Source organism: Nansenia antarctica, assembly GCF_963989245.1.
Source record: "Nansenia antarctica genome assembly, chromosome: 5".
Taxonomy (NCBI): Eukaryota; Metazoa; Chordata; class Actinopteri; order Argentiniformes; family Microstomatidae; genus Nansenia; species Nansenia antarctica.
This window is the reverse complement of record NC_137690.1, coordinates 14,838,960-14,855,565: the sequence shown is the minus strand read 5'-3', so window position 1 is coordinate 14,855,565 and position 16,606 is coordinate 14,838,960. Positions and strand designations below refer to the sequence as shown.

General features: G+C 40.1%; 2 protein-coding genes across 2 annotated transcripts; one reads left to right on the top strand and one right to left on the bottom strand.

The window, feature by feature from the left end:
- The first annotated feature begins 2,590 nt into the window (after positions 1-2,590).
- Positions 2,591-11,426, top strand: slc35d2 (solute carrier family 35 member D2). Its single transcript, XM_080532375.1, has 12 exons — positions 2,591-2,788; positions 3,291-3,324; positions 3,418-3,504; positions 3,680-3,747; positions 3,931-4,002; positions 5,199-5,267; positions 6,184-6,286; positions 8,771-8,863; positions 8,967-9,034; positions 9,249-9,327; positions 9,412-9,494; positions 9,719-11,426. The coding sequence occupies exons 1-12, from the start codon at positions 2,661-2,663 to the stop codon at positions 9,852-9,854; spliced, it is 1,020 nt and encodes a 339-aa protein (XP_080388501.1). The 5' UTR covers positions 2,591-2,660; the 3' UTR covers positions 9,855-11,426.
- A 2,503-nt stretch (positions 11,427-13,929) lies between these two features.
- Positions 13,930-16,451, bottom strand: znf367 (zinc finger protein 367; the record flags this gene model as incomplete). Its single annotated transcript, XM_080533093.1, has 5 exons — positions 13,930-14,197; positions 14,415-14,553; positions 14,636-14,755; positions 15,114-15,264; positions 16,170-16,451. 5 exons carry the CDS (start codon positions 16,449-16,451, stop codon positions 13,930-13,932), a joined length of 960 nt encoding a protein of 319 aa, XP_080389219.1.
- Positions 16,452-16,606: the final 155 nt, after the last annotated feature.

The window sequence follows — 16,606 nt, the reverse complement described above, 5'->3', positions numbered from 1 at the left end:
CTGTATAGTAAAAACAACAAAAAGAAATAAGGACATCACAACTATAATCAATGGCACCAAAACATTGCAGTAATCAATGGTCACAAAGGAGAAGTAATTTACTTCTCCTTTTATGCCAGGAATTTGTTCTCTTAAGTGTAATTATAGCTGTCACAGATCACAGATTTATGTGTGGTAAAGGGCAAGCTTGGCTCCACCCTGTCACCTACTAGCACGTCACCTACTGGTATGTCTTATGGATGTCTTACTGTAACGGATCCCCGTAGGCTATATGAAATGGCTTGAAACTTACTGCAGTTTATTTCCTTCTTCTTTCATTCATTTAACCGTGAAAGTCCACATATAATATATTAAACAAACGAATAAATTGCACCGTAAGAACTTATGGCCTCATACGGGTCCATTAAACTTTCTTCCGTTACGTTATCCTTTTGTCATCAGAGCTAATAATAAACATGTCGCGAGCTTCATCATTACGGAAGCCGAATCAAAACAAAACACATACATTTCGCCTAAAGCTCTTCGAAATAAAAGTCACTGATATCCTATTCAAACAACATATAAATCACATAACAAACCAGTCCTGCAATAAGTAAGCTAGAAATGTACAAATGTACGGCAGGTTAATTAACATAAAATAATAACTTTTCATTGGGTTATTTACACTTACTTATTTATTTAACAAAAAACACATTTTTTTTTTTTTTATATTAATATTATTTCCGTTTTGTTCATAAATCAGAATTTGTCCATGGCTAAAACCCAATATTGCAATTGTAAAGCACCTACAGGCCAGAATCCCTATCCGTTTGTATTGAGGGAGGCCAGGCCTCCCCCAGGAAAGTGGTTTCTCATAGAAGTCAATGTAATGCAATTTTTTTCATGGCAATATGTGATTGGCCAAATCACTGAAAATGGGTGGGCAAGGGAGGCCTGGCCTCACCATGCATTGAGTCCAGGGCTGAAAGATTGACATTTTGTTCGTCCAATCACATGAAGCCATTTTGAGAATTCGCCAGTCACTTCAGTCAAAGAAACACTCGCCATAGGGGCAATACAACAAAAGGTGACCAGTGTAGGACTAACTACAAAGGATGAGGCAAACTGAATTATTTTGGCTTTGAATCAACACTGTGGGATTTAGTTACATTTTACATTAAATGATCTTACCTGTGACACTGTTATTACTGTAGTAACAGTCAAAGGTAAGGACACAGGTTGAGGAAACTTTCAAGTTTAAACTGTTGAGATGCAAACATTCCTTTCTTCTAGGGAGAGGGATGTGGAGGCCATGTTGGATTCAGTGAGACAGGAGACCTGTTTGGAATCATACTTGGTACATGGTAGCTTGCCGCCATTGGTGTGTGAATGTGTGTGTGAATGGGTGTGAATGGGTGTGAATGGGTGAATGAGAGGCCGTTGTAAAGCGCTTTGGAATAAGGCGCTATATAAGTCAGTCCATTTACCATTTAACTTGACAAATGTTATGCGATAGCGCCCCCTGGAGGATTCATCAACCCTCACATGATACTGTACAATTCTCCCCAGTGCTAAGGTTCATTCTGCATCAAACACAACATTTCTTTGTCAGGTCCATTCAAATATCACCTTAAAAATGTCAATATGATCCCGTTAATAAATAAACCAATATACCTGAAGAAGGCAATACCTGAAGCAAGCAAAAGATTGTCAGTAAAGCTACATAGAAAAGCAAGCAAATGTGATCTCGTTTACCTCTCTAATAATAATAATAATATTAATAATAGCTCGGTTGGACAGACACATGTTATACAGTCACTGGCAGCCCCTCCTCTGTATGTTAAGAGTCTGACCTCCCTTTCCCCAGAACGACTATATTGCATCACAGTGAAAACATGTGTTGAATGCCTAACTTGTTATGCAATACAATGACCTACAAGTACTACTTCTCCTTGCTTTTACCTCTTTCTTTCTTTCTTTTTTTCTTTTTAATTGAACTACTTCGTCTAATTTTTACACCAATGCACATAATTCATTGTTGTTATTGCTCATTGTAATGTATTTTTGTTATCATTGTCAGTATATGCACATACTAACTAGGCCATTGTTTGGTCTAGCTGCAGGAGGGTTGGGTGGGGGAGGGATCATTATTGGAAATGTTTATATTGCTGTAATGATTTGTGATGATTACTAAAATTCCAATAATAATAATAAAAAATGTTACAGGGTAACAGAATACCCTGCAACTGATTCGTAATGGACTATTTGCAAGTGCTTTATCAAACTGCGAACGCCAATGTTTAGCATAAGAAAAGAGTTACCTAATACTACTTTGTTCCTTTTTCTGTGTTTATCTGTGGTTACAGTTGTTTCTCGATTGCTCACTGACCATTTGTATGAAACTGAAGTTCAGATGCAATAATAAAACAGCAATCGTATTTCTTTCACACAAAATAAAAAAGTGAAGCACCTTTTTGCAAAAAAGTTAATAAAAGTTAATCTCTCTACAAAGCATACAACAGTCCTGTGAATGCCTCTCAGTAGCCCGCCTCCTCTGGCCCTGCCCCTTCCCTGGAGCAATGACAGTATGACACAGCCTTCCAAAGTGACAGGAAAGAAAGCTGCAATCATAAACGTCTCGAGCCTTAATAAGTATTGAATAGTCTCTCAACTGAATTAAAATGTTTGTCAAGCCCACCTCGGCAGAAGATGAAACTTCTCGATTCCAGAAGTTGTTCTCGGCTGCGTTCTACGCGGGCAGTTCGTTTTTAATCACTGTGGTGAACAAAACTGTTCTGACAAACTTCAGGTAAGACAAGCAGCGCTTTCATCAGGTCGACACTGCAGGTGCAGACAGTAGGTACAGTACAAATGTGTTTTTTGTCATTAAGACAAATTAGGCTCCAAGCAATTAATGTGCAAAAATAAATAGAATGTGTTATTGCGTTTGTTAGTTGACTTGTCGCCGCATGCCTTGCATTAAGTGCTGTCCTGAGAGGACCTCAACACGGTCCGCTCGGCTGGAAAATCCCTGATTCATCCAGATTAGTGTGTCTGCGTGTGTCTTTTTGTGTGTGTGTGTGTGTGTGTGTGTGTGTGTGTGTGTGTGTGTGTGTGTGTGTGTGTGTGTGTGTGTGTGTGTGTGTGTGTGTGTGTGTGTGTGTGTGTGTGTGTGTGGGGGTGTGGGTGTGGGTGTGTGTGTGTGTGTGTCTGTGTCTGCATCTCTGTGTGTGTGTCTTTTCGTGTGTGTGTGTGTGTGTGTGTGTGTGTGTGTGTGTGTGCCTTATCATTTTCACTGTGGCTTTCCCCAGATTCCCTTCCTACATGTGTGTAGGAATTGGCCAGGTAACGTTACTCCATGTTCATTTGGCAATATTGTTGTATATGGGTTTGAAATTAAATGATAAGATGTTGTAATTAAAGCCTCTTCTATTACAGATGGTGGCCACTATCATCATTCTCTATGCTGCTAAAATGAACCAAACACTTCATTTTGAAGACTTTAACAAAAGTATTCTCTACAAAGTAAGTGATTCTTTCTTAATGTTTTTTCTGCGTCTGTGTTGCAGCGGACACACGCCTGTACAAGAAATGACAATCAGATATTGTAAGTCAGTCAGTCTCAAAAGCTATTAATGTTTTCCTTGAAACTTTAATTGAACATATTAAAGGAATGTGGATTGTTTTTCTTGGTATACAGATCTTCCCTTTGCCTCTGTTGTATGTTGGAAATCACATAACAGGACTGGCAAGCACTAAGAAGCTAAGGTACAGCATTAGTAGGGTTTCAGATAGTAACTGTATAAAATGTGTATATTTTTAACACCATTCCGTACTGTCTAGGCCAGGGTTTAAGTCTGAAAAGTTGTTAGGCCCTAATAAATGATTCTGTAAAAAAGTGCTACTGTCATTTTATGGATTATATTAATCAGTTGATTTAATGTTTTACAGCTTACCCATGTTCACAGTATTACGGAAATTCACCATATTAATGACAATGCTCATGGAGGCAATCATTTTAAGGTTTGTCACGTTTCAGATGTTTTTACTTTATTATCATCAAAGCTCATATTTCCGTTACCTGGATCTGGTGGTTACAGACAAGTTTTACCTTGGAGTAAGGTACCTTACTCCTCCTTATGAGCTTTATGGCTACCTGTCTATCAAAGGATTGACTTTTAAGTCCTGCTCCTCACTTACACGGCCCTACATGGCTCTGCCCCAGCCTATCTGTCTGAGCGCTTCATATCATACTGCTCCACCCGCTTCCCCCGCTCCACTGATTGGCCTCCTCACTGTCCCCAGAACCAGTCTGAGCACTGTGGGTGACAACGCTTTGTCATCTGCTGCTCCTCGTCTGTGGACTGGGGAATACTCTGCCCCCAAAATGTCAGAGCTGCTGACAGTGTTGACATTTTTAAGACTTTGCTAAAAAAAACAAAAAACTTTACAGGCAGTAATATATAGGGCTGTATGTTTTGTTAGTTCTGTGACTATCCTCCTATATTTGTATTTTCATATTTTTACATGTAGTGCTTTGAGTCCGTGAGAAAGCGCTATACAACTGCAATGGAGTCCTGTTCGGGGTTCCCAGCAAAGCCCTGGACAGGCTCCAGTATGTGCAGAACTCTGCTGCCAGGGTTCTCACCCACACGAAGCCCTGGCAGCACATCACCCCCACCCTCATTCACCTCCACTGGCTCCCAGTCAAGTCCCATCACCTACAAAATCCTCCTTCTCACCTACAAATCTCTCCACACCTGCGCCCCCCAGTACCTAACTGACCTGCTCTGCCAACACACCCCATCCCGGAACCTGCGGTCCTCAGACATGGGTCTGCTCTCCACCCCCCGCAAAAACCTATGGACCTTCGGGGACAGAGCCTTCAGTGTGGCAGCTCCCACCCTTTGGAACCCTCTCCCCTCAGTGATCCGCAATGCCCGCACCCTGGACACCTTCAAATCAGCCCTCAAAACATAACTGTTCACCAAGGCCTTTGGCCCCTAGTCTAGTTTTGTCACTGTCGCTGTCTTTTTTTTTCTTCTGTCTGACTTTGTCTGTAAAATCTGTAAAGCGTCTTTGGGTTTGAGAAAGGCGCTATATAAAACCAATTATTATTATTATTATTATTATTATTATTATTATTATTATTATTATTATTATTATTATTATAACTGTTTTATTATTATTATTATTTATCACTTGCATTTTCTTTCCAGCAAAAGGTTTCCTAATCGTCTTGTCTACAGTGTTGTGGCCATAGTCATTGGAGCTTTCGTGGCAGCAAGGTACAATAAGTCTATTGATTTGCCAGACCTACAATGCCCTCCATCCGTCTCCTTTTAGCTCTATACTCCCAACAGTTTTGAATTTTAAATCAAACCATTACTATGAGGTTAAAGTAGAGATTTAAGCTTTAATTCAATGTATTATTTTTTCTGATTAGTTTCACCATTTTGAAATGACAACCCTTTTTATACATAGTCTCTATTTTAGGGTACTCAAAAGTAATGGGATAATTGGCTTGACTGGTGTTTCTGGTGAGTCAAGTGTGTTCCATCACATAATTTGTGGAGGCATAAGAGAGCTGTCTGTCTAGTATTGATGTTAGGCTTTGCATTTGCCTTGGGCGTTTTCTATTGGTGTCTGTCAACATGAGGACCAAAGAGTTGTCAATGAAAGTCAAGGAAGCCATTATTAGGCTGAAAAATCCCCAGCATACCACCTCATCTGTGAAATATGGTGGAGGGGGTGTTATGGCTTGGTTAAACTTTTGGAGCCCTGAAATAGGGGGAGTAATTATAAAAGATGTTGTACTTTCTAAATGGTGAAACCAATCTGAAAGAAAAAAACCTTAAAGCTGAGAATCTCTACTTTGTCTCTTTCAGATCTAATATAGAGCTTAAAGAAGACAACGGGCTTCCTCTTTCCAATACCTCAATTTATCAATCCCAGTAACAAACAGAAAAAAGTACAACAAAACTCAAGTAGCCAAGCATTATGACCTCTGCAAACTACAGCACTTTAAGTAAAACAATTCATTAGTGATACCAGCATCTTGTCTTGGTATTATTTTGAGGGTTTACAGAAACAATGGTGGTTTAGTTATACTGTGGTAGTAGGCTATCGGATGTGATGTTTGGTTGTCATTGTTGTTTCTGACTAATTGTACCCTGACCTCTCTCACATCTCCCCCTCCTGCAGCTCTGACCTGGCCTTTGATATGGAAGCCTACACTTTCATTCTGCTCAACGATGTTTTCACTGCAGCCAGTGGTGTGTACACCAAGAAAAAAGTGGGGACCAAGGTAGGCCTATGCTTAATAGAATAAGATTATTTAGGCTTTAACTAGGCTGAAAAATCCAAAGTAAAACAGTAAATGTCCTGATAGGCCAAGGAAAACTTGAATAGTTGATGACTGAAGAATGCTTAATTAATAAAAAAACAAAGGAGGTAGGCATGAAAGTGTCAGAGACTACCATGTGTATAATATGTCACCAGCCAAACTACAGATACTTCACTGCAATCCAAATGATTGGAGACAAAATAGGAAAACATACTTCACTGTCCCATTACTTCTGCAGGGCACTGTATACTGCATACACATAGATGGCAAGTTGGACTAGTATTCAGCATTCTGTTGTAATGGATGGCCTCCTATACAGTACATATTGCAAAGTACAAACAGTTGGTATATGAAGTGGTACGCAAATCTTGCAAGTGCTTTATCAAATCTCGAAAGCCCTGCCCATGTGCTCTCCTGTTCCATGTGCTCTCCTGTTCCATGTGCTCTCCTGTTCAATCAACCACCCTTAAAGTAAACATTGCAGTTTGCCAAATAGATATAATTCGATTATCTGGTGTACACAGTTTTTCAAGCCCTCCCTTCCTCCAAAAACGTAATAAAATTGAATACGTCAGCCACTCGATCATAAAGTAAGTATACTTTTAAATCATATAAATACCTGGAAAAGACACACAAAAAAAGATCCATTGGTTGCTGATTAGCAGGTTATGCTGTTATGCATTTAATGTCAATACTTTATTGCAGCCAACCAACTGCCTAAATGGCAGCATTGCAACACCATGTATTAATTAGCTACATGAAACATACAAATGTAAGACTAAACATGAGAACATTAAGACCAATAAACATTTCTCCAAGCATAGCAATCACAGAATCTGATATTGATAGGCAGCCCAATATTTGTAGCAATTTCAGCAGCGAACAGCAATCGTAAATTAAATCAACCTTTTCCCACGTCAGAGACTAGTCTCCTGATGTAGTCCTTCTGTCTTGTACTATGGGACTACTAGTAGGCTATCCTATGCACTGTGTAGCCTTGCATGGTCTCCTGATGTAAACTCCTCAAAAAAAGTTTGGAAACGTTATTTCAGTCGATTCTTCCTCCCCTTTAATAATACCAATTGATATTGTATTTTATATCGTTGGAAAGCCTGATTAGTCACCTTTACAACGAGGTACAACTTGTAAGGATCATGCATTTGTGGAATGAGTAACACAGCTAAGCGTGTGGGTAGCGGCCCAAGAACATTTGCCAAAATCCCAATGCAATATTCTTCTGTTGGTATTCACTCTCGTTTTGAGCTTCAAGTGCTGGCAGGTGTATGTCAGTCACAGGTGTGTGACTGGCACCTGAATGGCACCTAATTGACAGGAATGATATTCTGGGGCCAGTGGCGATCCCATATCTCCAGAATCTGGGACCTAACTCCATCCTCCAGGATGACAACGCTCGCCCCCACAGAGCCAGGATCATCACAGAGTACCTCCAGAATTTGGGAGTGGAGAGGGTGGAATGGCCTGCCGTGAATCCAGACCTCAACCCAAATGAACACTTGTGGGATCAGTTTGGGTGTGCTGTACGTGCGGTCTAGTTGCGGTCTAGTTGAGCTAAAATCCTGGTTGAGGAATGGGATGCCATCCCACAGCAGTATGTGACCAGGCTGGTGACCAACATGAGGAGGAGGTGCCAAGCTGTTGTGACTGCGTATGGATCTTCCACACGCTACTGAGGTCTCTGACAGTGTAAAATGAATAAAGTGTAAAAATTGCCAATATGTGTTGTTTTTTCCTTATTACTGTGGGAGAGTGCAATCATCCAATCCACCAAGCAACTAAAAACGAGAGTGAATACCAACAGAAGAATATTGCAAATATCTTTGGGCCGCTACCCACACGTTTAGCTGTGTTGCTCATTCCACGAATGCATGATCCTTACAAGTTGTACCTCGTTGTAAAGGTGACTAATCAGGCTTTCCAACGATATAAAATACAATACCAATTGGTATTATTAAAGGGGAGGAATAATCAACCAAAATAACGTTTCCGAACTTTTTTTGAGGGGTTTAGTTCTCCTGACTTATTATTTGCCTATATCCTACTAGTAGCCTATAAACTGTGTCGCCTTGCATTTCTTAGTGCAAATGTTTTAACCGCGGCCTGTAGGTCTAGGTTGTAGGCCTGACTGTTTTCCATTCAGATTAGAAGATGGCATGGGAAGGAATATGTTCTCCTGCCCTGGATAGTTGCCTATATCCAGTCCCAAACCCACTGTAACCTAAAATCAGACTCCTGTCTCAATTTCCAAATTGTGTTCTGTAATGCTTATGGTGCGTTGTTATAGTACATCTCGTGCCTACTTCGTCTGTCCTGTGTAACTATGAAAAGTTGCTAATGGTAGAGATGAGAGTAAACGTTTGAATGTTGTCATAGTGTGTCTTTTATGTTGTTTCATACCTGATTTTTTTTGTTGCTTTTTCTATAAAGGGTCTTGGGAAATATGGGGTCTTGTATTACAATGCATTGATCATTGTCATCCCAACCTTTCTGATGAGTGCTTTCACTGGTGATCTAGAAAAGGTACAGTACAGTATATATGCTCCTACTGTTCACTCCGGAAACAACAAAGATGTGTCAAGATTAAGTGCGCCAGTCTGACCAGTTGTGTGCTTAATATTCACAGGCCGTCATGTTTGAACATTGGTGGAACGCTACCTTCATCTTTTGCTTCCTGATGTCATGCACAATGGGGTATGTACATATATGACAGTCTACAATTTACTGTGAAAAAGAGAACATTAGATTATCATTTTAACCATTAAAACTTTTATCAGCATTTAAAACATAATTCCTTAGCAGCCAGAGCATATAAATGTGACAATGTTGGCTAAACCAGAAAAACTTGCTCAAATTGCAATTAAAGGTGAGTGTTCCATGGTAAATATCTTGTTTGTCTTGGTCTCAGGTTTGTGCTGATGTATTCTATAGTGCTCTGTAGCCACTATAACTCAGCCCTTACTACCACTGTGGTGGGTGCAATAAAGGTAAGAACATATTCTGTGAGAATCAATTTGTGATCTAACTTTATTAGTAGAGTCTGTCGTATAAAGCGAAACCTTTTTTTTCAGAATGTTGGAGTGGCATACATTGGCATGTTTATAGGTGGAGACTACCTGTTTTCATGGACCAACTTCTTAGGGCTGAATATTTGGTAAGAATGTATATTTTACATATACTATAGTTAATACTATCAGTCCTGTCATAATAGGCATTTGTTGACATGGTTGAACTGGCACTCCTAGAATTTCTACATCCTGACTGGAGTTTCTAGAACCTGAAATACCAGTTAAAAAATCTCTTAATTTTGAACGAGTACATTCATGCTCCACATTTGATTGTACACCTTATTTATTTTGTATGTTCTCTTCCATCCAGCATGGCAGGTGGACTTGTGTACTCCTTCCTGATCTTCAACAACAGCGAACCATCTAAATGCAATGGGAGCAAAGATGAGGATCAGCTAAAGATTCCCATAATGGAAAATTCAACAGAAGAACTGTTTGTGAAATAAGTTCAAAAACCTGTACTGCAACTGTATAGGTTGCGATCAATGTTTTATCTTTCTGTGTGCTTTAAGCACTGCTCCATATTGGGGCAAATCTTTTAATTTTTAAAAAACATATTTATTTTTGTTATATTATTGGTGAAGGTCGATTTAGGAGGGTATTTTACAAAGCAGAATAATGAGCTATTTAGTCAGCTAGCCTTCATAAGTGTTCCATATTTTCTTGTAAAAAAAAACAATTTTAAAAACACATTTGACATATCAAATATGATCATCTGACCTGGTATGATGATCTTCTGACCCAGTCATACATTGATTTACTGTATCACCATTGTATCATATCACAAAGAAAACAGAGCCATATAGTATATACTATATAACTTAGATGATTCTATCAAAAGCCAATCATGTCAAACAATAACTTTAAAGAAACGAAGAACACTTGTGGTTCATGATCAATGATGGTGTTTATTGAAGACCAAAAAGTACCAACAGTGTGGACCAGAGTGTTCTATAAGGAAGAGTGGCATAACTTTCTATTGGCCAATGGCAAATAGTTACCGTATTTTCCGGACTATAAGTCGCGGTTTTTTTCATACTTTGGCTGGTCCTGCGACTTATAGTCAGGTGCGACTTATATATCAATAATTCATAATCTCTGACTGACATGAACTGACATACGGTAATCTCTGACTGACATGAACCAAGGAGTAACTTCCGCTAGCGCCTCATACACGATAGAATAGCCATTATACTTGACAATGTGGACATTAAACACGACAATGTGGACATTAAACATGATGTTATGGACCTTATACACAATGTTATGGACGTTAGAAACGATATTAAAGTCATTTATACCTTCCAGAGGCTATTTAACGTTGCAATGTTGCACCCGCGAGTAGCATTTTGCTACTTTCGGTAGCGCTTCATACGCGATAGAATAGCCATTATACTCGACAATGTGGACATTAAACACGACAATGTGGACATTAAACATGATGTTATGGACCTTATACACAATGTTATGGACGTTAGAAACGATATTAAAGTCATTTATACCTTCCAGAGGCTATTTAACGTTGCAATGTTGCACCCGCGAGTAGCATTTTGCTACTTCCGGTAGCGCTTCATACGCGATAGAATAGCCATTATACTCGACAATGTGGACATTAAACACGACAATGTGGACATTAAGCACTATATTATGGACCTTATACACGATATTATGAACGTTTATACACGACATTAAAGTCATTTATTACCTTTTAGAGGCTGTTCAATGTTACATTGTTTGTAGCATCCTACCTACTTCCGTTTTTCACCAAGCTATCTTTTCCCATGGCCTCATACACGATAAATAGTCGTTACACTCGACAATGTGGACATTAAGCACTATATTATCAACGTTATACACGCTATTATGAACGTTACACACGATGTTAAAGTCATTTATTACCTTTTAGAGGCTGTTCAAAGTTTCATTTTTCCTCCGCGACGCCATGTTGTTAGCCCCGCGCTAGCTAGCGGACTTTACACTCGATAATACAAGTATTCCTTAACCTTTCAGAAGAAGTTTCAACGTGAATTATGTCCTTCCTGGGCTTACAAATCCTCTCATGTCTCTTCACAGTGCCAGACTAGAGTCAAGCTCAACAGGGTCTTCTTTCCCCGCTGATTCCGCCAAGCCCGTTCCCTTGAACCATGCGACTTATAGTCCAGTGCGACTTATATGTGGTTTTTCCCTCTTCATGACCCATTTTTGGTCTGCTGCGACTTATACTCGGGTGCGACTTATAGTCCGGAAAATACGGTAGTTATAATACCTTTACATTATTCCGATGGAACGCGTTGCCAGGCAACCAGATGTTAGTCCAATAAAAAATATATATATTGGGTAAATCATGAAGTTTAACCAGGAATTATTTAAAGCTCATTGGCACCACTCTTCTAATATACTACTCTGGTGTGGACTGCTTTAACAGAGACATCTGTAAAGTCACCCCTACACAGCAAGCAAGAACATTTCCTACCAAGACCAATAACAAACAAACACACTGATTATGATCTGGTAACATGAAGGGGTAGAGAAATCTGAATTCCATAATCACCTGAACATTAACTTCAAAGCTCTTGTAGATCGTGTGCAGTCGATTTATTCTAACAAACATGTTGTGGAATATATTATCTACTAAACCAAATAATAATCAAAGGGTTAGAAATGCATCAGGATACACACTATACTTGGGTATAATACATCATTTTGGTGTTTTTTGATTATCACATACATAATGTGATAAGAATTACATAATAATTTCACATAATTTTGATAATTACAAATGAATTGTCTTCCAGTTTAGGACAGGACAAGCATTCATTAGATAAATTCAAACACATGAATTCTGACCAATAAAGTATCTGGGGTGTCACACAATGCACAGTCTTCATCAAGCACAATCAAAACCTATATTTCCAAATATATTGGCCATCTTATTTATCAAAAGCTTTTTAACAATGTAAAAAAGTATGTAGTGTTGCCAACAAATACCAAAACATCGCCAAGCAATCATTGCATCACTTTACATAGTAACAAGTGCCATTTCTCTAAACAGGTCTGATAATTACAAAATCTGCAAGCTTAATCCATGAATGCAAAACTTACAAGCAGGTACAAGTGCTGAAACAAAGAGGAGCAACATTTAAACTGATGTATGTTACTGAGCGCTGGAGCAAAAGGTAAACTTGTAGGCATGGGTATTGTTAGAGGATGACGTTAATGTTAGCTCCTACTGACTGCCACTGGTGAATTAACTCTGACAAACTGAATGAACTAGTAATAATTCTGTTAATGTACATACTGTGTACAGTTTGAGGGGAGCCATGATCAATATTTTCCCTTAGTAGAGCTACTATGTCAGTACTCAGAGACAGCTTGTTAGCGGTTATCAAAAAGGAAAAATAAACATGATGAAATAAATACCTAAACGTCGATTGAAGAGATGACTTGTACATACACCACCAATGGGTCTACGTGGCTTTCTCAAATCGGCTGCTGTCTTTTAATATAAAAGATGTCAGCATTTCTGACATTACATACCCTGGCTCTACATCTCTTGCCCAGTCAGATTCCTAGCCCCAATCCTTAGACACTTCTTGTGTAACTATAATTGATATAGGAGGGTGCTGGCTCAACATGTTCTTCTGGTAGGCTACCGGTAGGTCAAGTTTCCAGCATATTGCTTACACCCATCCAATCCTTTCAGATCTACAGGGTATCTATAGGGGAAGGGCGGGGCTAGGGTTTAGCACCCTAGCTGTCTGGCAACGTGATTTGGTAAGAGCAACTCCTCTGGGTGTGATAGGTGTGTGTGTGTGATAGGTAAAGGCATCTGAGCGTAGATTCTTGTGAAAGCTTGTGCCGAGCCAGTATTTCTTGATTAGGCTTGCAATGATCACCTCTCCTTTCCCTAACAACAGGTGGTTGCATCTCAATATTCTGGCATTACCTCCTCATGTTCTCTCCATCATCTGCACTGATCTGAAAGAACTAGATTGCGGAACAGTCTAAAGCCCATGATAGGATCCCGATATATTGTTGTTTCAGCCCTGTTTTAAAATGAGTGTTGTTGAAGGAGAGGAGATATGGAAGCTATTTTACACAGTTGAGATGCACCCAACATGCCCTATGTCTAAACGCACCCTGTATCGCTCCGTCCATCTGAGCTGAATCCATATATACATCCATTATTATATAAACACACTCTCTTTCTCTCTCTCTCTCTCTCACACATACAAATAATATACTTAAGTTTAAAAGTAAAAGACAAAAAAATAACTCGTTATCACCAAAGTGCAAACAAACCAAAAACATTAGAAAAGTACTCTCTCCCTGTCTTTGAAAGGCAGACGAGAGAGAAAAACATTCTTCATGTAATGACATCTACAATCATAGCAGCCTAATAACGATACAACTTGAAGCTGAATAAGGTGCTTTAGCTTGTGCCTGCCCCACTATTCTGTGCAGGGAGGCGGAAGGGGATTGGCTGGGATATGGTTTCAGGATTAGGAGTAGGTTGTGGTTTCAGGCAGACAGATTGTTGGCCAGCTCGATAAGCGCCAGGGCACCATGGAGACGCTCCCGTTGCTCTTGGAGACGTCGCGTCACAGCTCCTCCCCTGTTGCCCTTTTCTTCCTCTTCCTTCCTATCTTCCTCTTCCTCTTCCCCATTCTCATCATCTGATTGGAGGAACTCCATGGGGTCCTGCTGTTCCTGGTCTTCGACTCCGCACTTACCCTGGGGTTTCCCCTTGGTAGGAGCAGGGGCGCGCTGCTCACGGGTCTGCCAGTACCTGTGAGGATAAGGGAGGGGAATATGGTGTGAATGGCCTACAATGTGAGCAGGACCTAATGTTAGAACAAATTGAAAGTACATACTTTATTTAAATAAAGAGTAAACAGTGCAACCACAAAGAAATGCTGATATTGACCAAGTCTTTGATCATTTCACGCTCTTATCTGCCTATGGATCGTATCCTGAGTCTGTGTCTCCCCCCACACGCCACTCACTTTTCCAGCCACTCTGCCACAGCCTTGTTGTCCACAGACTGGGCCTTCCCTGGGCCTTCCTTGGGCTCCTCTCTCTTCAGCCGGGCATACGGGTGCTTGGGGCAGTGCCTGTTGGCATGGGTGAAGCGACTGCCACAACCTGGGGAAAATATATATTATTAAATGAGGATTGTCTTAGAATTTTGTGACTTGGCAAGAGCACGATCTAGCTGTGCACTCACTTTTCTCAGAGCAGGCAAAGGGCTTCTCTCCAGTGTGCAGACGCTGGTGGGTCTTCAGCTGGCCACTCTGGACAAACGCTTTCCCACAGTCAGGGTAATCACACAGATACGGCCTCTCCCCTGAGAGAGAGAAAGAGAGAGATGGACGAGTTAACTGTTGTGTACTCATGGGAGCATTGAGTTCAGGTTTTAACAGTTATTACCTAGTTATAAGTCTAGAACACTTGCAGGCACCAGTCCCGGGAGTTGCTTAGTACACACTAAACTACTACTACTACTACTACTACTACTACTACTACTACTACTACTTTTGTCAATAAATCATCAGGCTATGCATCTTATATTCCACTCCAACATATCAGATTCATCTAGTTCTTAATAATAATATCTTAGATTTGTCTAGCGCCTTTCTCAAACCCAAGGACGCTAATGACCACTACTATTCTGTAAACTCTTCCTGCTCTTTTTCCCTGCTCACCTGTGTGTGTTCTCTTGTGAGCCTGAAGGGATTTCTCTCTTGGAAACACACGGTTGCAAATGTTGCAGCGGATGCGGCTGGAAGAGCTCTCCCCCTCATTGATCAGCTCACGAACAGTGTCAGCACGTGGACGACCACGCCGAGTACCATCCTGAAAAACAAAGAACATTTAACTTAATTTCCATTCCTGTATCAATTAAAGCTTAGTGATAATACTTACTGTGGGGAAAGACAACAATGATGTAGGTGACTTTTTAGGAACGAACCACAGCTAGTTCAAACTGAGTTTCCCCCCACAGTATCAAATATCAAGATTAATTGTAGTAAAATGTATGAATTTCACCATGAACGTAAGAACAAAAAGAACAGAGAAAAAGACCAATAACAATGGTCACCTATCCGTCTTGATTCTTGCCTACAAATATATGAGGAATGTCTTACACAGTTAAATTGAGGGTGGTGATTAGTTACTGTGCAATCTCACGTGGTTAGGCAGAACATACATATTCATTCATTTCATGCACATCCGGTATCCTTTTTGGCGCGCGACTCGACGTCATGTATGAGCAGCTGCTGCCTGCTACAGTAGGAAGTGACTGAGGAGGTTTAAAATCCATCATGTCACACCCATATGCGCGGGCCTTTTTTTAAATGCACTTCTCCCAAGTAGTTACAATAATATTCAAAGACAATATATATTTCTAATACAGTTCACTTTCACATAATAGGCGCAAGATATAGAGATTGCATCTAGGTTGCATCATCATTTCAATCTGATGCATGTTGCAGTGCTGCAGTCAAATCCGTTAACTTGTGACCACATCACTTTTATAAAACTGTACAATTGTAGAAACTATAGAATTGTAGTCAACAAAAACAAAGTAACAGCCCGATATTGCAACATTATACAACTATATTATGGTCATAGTAATGTTATTGGAGTCATGCATAGCAAACACCTTCATTTATACGCATATAGACACATTATTAACTATTACAAATTCAACAAAACCCATGCCATACAAATAAACTTGATCAATACCGAACATAAATTACCTTGTTCAATTCATCAGGTGAGGCAGTCAGGTCAGCCTCGCTGGCTGTATTGGTCCCAGTAGGTGAGGCAGCCCCGTTGACAGACCCGGGGCTCAGGGTCACGTTGTGGGCATTCTCTCCCCACTTCCACGGGTAAACCATGAAGTCACTGAACCCTGGGCTGGTCGGCATGAGGGATTCGGTCTTCCTCGGCTTGATCGGGGTGGTCTTGATAACAGAAACCAAGACCCTTTTGGGAGAGTCGTTGCAAAAAATAACCTGTGGGTGCTTGTTCTCGGCCATCGTAGAGACGCAAGAAAGATATCAGTAAAACTCCGACACAATGCAAAAAACGATTAAAACATTCAGGAATTACTTGCAGATAAATAATGTCTATTAACTAAACGACTTTTCAATAAAATGGTCACTCAAGCTCCCTAACACTAGTTGGGTCAACT